Raw genomic sequence first — 2,719 nt, forward strand, 5'->3', positions numbered from 1 at the left:
CACAAAAACTCCACTCACGCTTCCACCTCACACACATTCACGCCGTCCCCCTTCCTCCCCATCTCCACGTTCACGTCACCACCCTCACCCTCCCATCTCCATCACCGATCATACACCTCCCATCCACTCACGTCCTCCCTCACAACACCTCCACCCATCAACACCATCCACTCACACAACCTCACAACTCCACCAAGCAGCAACCACCCACTCCTCTCACGCCACATATCCCTTCCTCTCCACCTCACGTCAAGCTCCACTCACGCACACAACCTCCAATGTCACAGCCACCTCCTCCAATCACTCATCTCCACTCCTCAACACAACTAGCCCCTCATCTAACGCTCACTCTCCATCTCCAGCCACAACGCCACAGCAGCTCCCTCATCCAGCCATCAACCCCATCAGCAGCAACAACGCCATAGCCATCTGCAACGCTCTAGCCGGTCGGATAGAGCCTAGCAGTCCTCCATTTTTTCCTGCACGAGTGGACAGCATATAGCACAACGAATTTCAGCAACTTCTAACTTCCTTTTGTTTGATTGCACTTTCTTGTGATGTTAATTTAATCCCCCCTTACAATTGTTAGTTTATTCCTTGTTATTTCCTTACAGCTTACTTTGTTACATTTGCTGAATTCTTTCTTTTTGAATGCAAGTTGTTTGTTAAATTGCCTAGTAGAAATTCTGTTATGTTTTGCATCAAATTTATCCTATTTTGTTCATGCTATCCATTTATGTTTAATTTTGTTCGTTCTTGTTTATTGGTCATGTTTGGATCGTAGTTAATTGAAATTTTGATTCCGGATAGTTAGGATTGTTAGGAGTAAGTAGATGGTTGAATTTTTATTGTTAGGAGTAAGTACATGCAATGTAAAGGACTGTAGCTTCTGTACATATTCTAGCTCATGGGTGATGTGTAAAAGGTAACAATTACTTTCTTGGAGGATTTGATGTTGGGTTTGTTGGGAAGTAAATGTGGCCATGTTTTTATGAATCCTCTCCTATTTCACTTTAGTTTTTAGAACTAGTTAACAGACTTAGCATATTTGAATTACTAATTTTGTTTGTGTTATTTCTCCTAACAAAAAATAATTTGTTAGTTCTTGCAAAAATTCACTTAAGTATTGTATATTTGTAACACTAGGATAGCATACTTTACTCGTTGGAATTTTCTCCTAGTTTACTTTACTCATTGGAACTCTTTAGTAACTTAGAATGCTTGAATTAATGATTTTGTTTGTTATTTATCCTAACAGCTTAATCAACTTCAGTCAAAGACAGTTTTTATAATCTAGCTTATTAAGCATTTATCTAATGCTTTTGTATGATCTTATTTTCAAATTGAAGTTTGCTTTGCTTAAAAATGCAAGCAAACATTTTTGCAGCTTTGTTCCGTATGCAATGTTACAAATATAAAAAATGTAGCATTTCATTTTGACTTATTTATTTTCCATATCATTTCAGAACCAAGATTTTCAATTGGATCATCGTCATTTGACCCTTCTATCGCTGCCAGTTAGTGCATTTACACTTGAAATTGAGACAGAGATGTATCCACAAAAGAATGCATCATTAGAGGTATTATATTGCTGTGGTTGCTAGCGGTGTAGCTTCATGCTTTACTGATAGTTTCTTTTTTCAGGGTCTGTACAAGTCCTCTAGAAAATTTTGCACACAGTGTGAAGCTGAAGGTTTTCAGAAAATAACTTTTTATCAGGTTTTTCATAATCACTCTAATATGCTTCAATTTTATCTTTAGTTGTACATGGACTCTAAATATGTTGATTCAGATGCTACTTCTGTAAGAATCTTATTTGGTGAAAAAGAAGGTTCCCAATTTATGTAAATGTTATTGTCAGGATCGCCCTGATGTGATGGCAAGATATACTTGTAGAATTGAAGCTGATAAGTCTCTTTATCCAGAGCTTTTATCTAATGGAAATCTGATAGAGCAAGGTGATCTGGAGGTATAATTTTCTTTGCAAGCGATTATAAGTCTTTGTTAGTTATGCTGGTGGCAACAAGTGTTAAACCATTGTCTGAACATGCTCTACTCAGGATGGGAAGCATTATGCTTTATGGGAAGATCCTTTTAAAAAACCATGCTACTTGTTTGCATTGTTGTAGTGATGAATATTCTCTTTCAGATGGGCTTGTCGTCAAATTAAACTGCTTTACTTGTTGAAGGTCATGATGCAATTTACAGGTAGATGTTGTTACCTTAACCTTAAAGCAGTTATGATCCTAATATGGTACCAGTGAATAATCTTAGTTTCGTTTCTTTGAAAGCTACTTCGAAAGAGCAAGAATGAAGTTGTGCCAGAGAACAAGGATGATGGTGATTCAGATGAGGACGAAGAGGATGATGATGAACAAGATGACGAAGACCAAGCGAATGGGTATTCGGCTGGTGCTGGCCGAATGGGTATTCTATGGCCCGGTGATGGCCGAATGGGTATTCGGCTATGGCCGAATGGGTATTCGGCTATGGCCGAATGGGTATTCGGCTAGGTGCACCTTCACTTTATGTATATATATATATATATATATATATATTACATACATTTGACATAAGGTATAATACCACCCTGTGGCGAACAACATTTTAAACCCTCTAATCGATTCTCAGATCGATTATAAACCCTACGAAACTCTGCTTAACTTCCAGAAATCTAATCAGAACCTAACAACCGATTCAACAGATTCTTTGGTTACAT

The 2,719-nt window shown here is 38.0% G+C and overlaps 1 protein-coding gene across 1 annotated transcript; it reads left to right on the forward strand.

Annotated features, from left to right (window-relative positions):
- Positions 1-1,427: 1,427 nt before the first annotated feature.
- Positions 1,428-2,129, forward strand: LOC141816554 (puromycin-sensitive aminopeptidase-like; the record flags this gene model as incomplete). Its single annotated transcript, XM_074704309.1, has 4 exons — positions 1,428-1,580; positions 1,645-1,719; positions 1,862-1,969; positions 2,061-2,129. Coding segments are annotated over 4 exons (405 nt in total), but the record flags the coding sequence as incomplete, so codon positions are not given.
- Between the last annotated feature and the right edge of the window lie 590 nt (positions 2,130-2,719).

Source organism: Curcuma longa, unplaced genomic scaffold (genome assembly GCF_044706935.1).
Source record: "Curcuma longa cultivar G26 ecotype Majalengka, Jawa Barat unplaced genomic scaffold, ITB_CL_G26_1.1 contig_17243, whole genome shotgun sequence".
Classification (NCBI taxonomy): Eukaryota; Viridiplantae; Streptophyta; class Magnoliopsida; order Zingiberales; family Zingiberaceae; genus Curcuma; species Curcuma longa.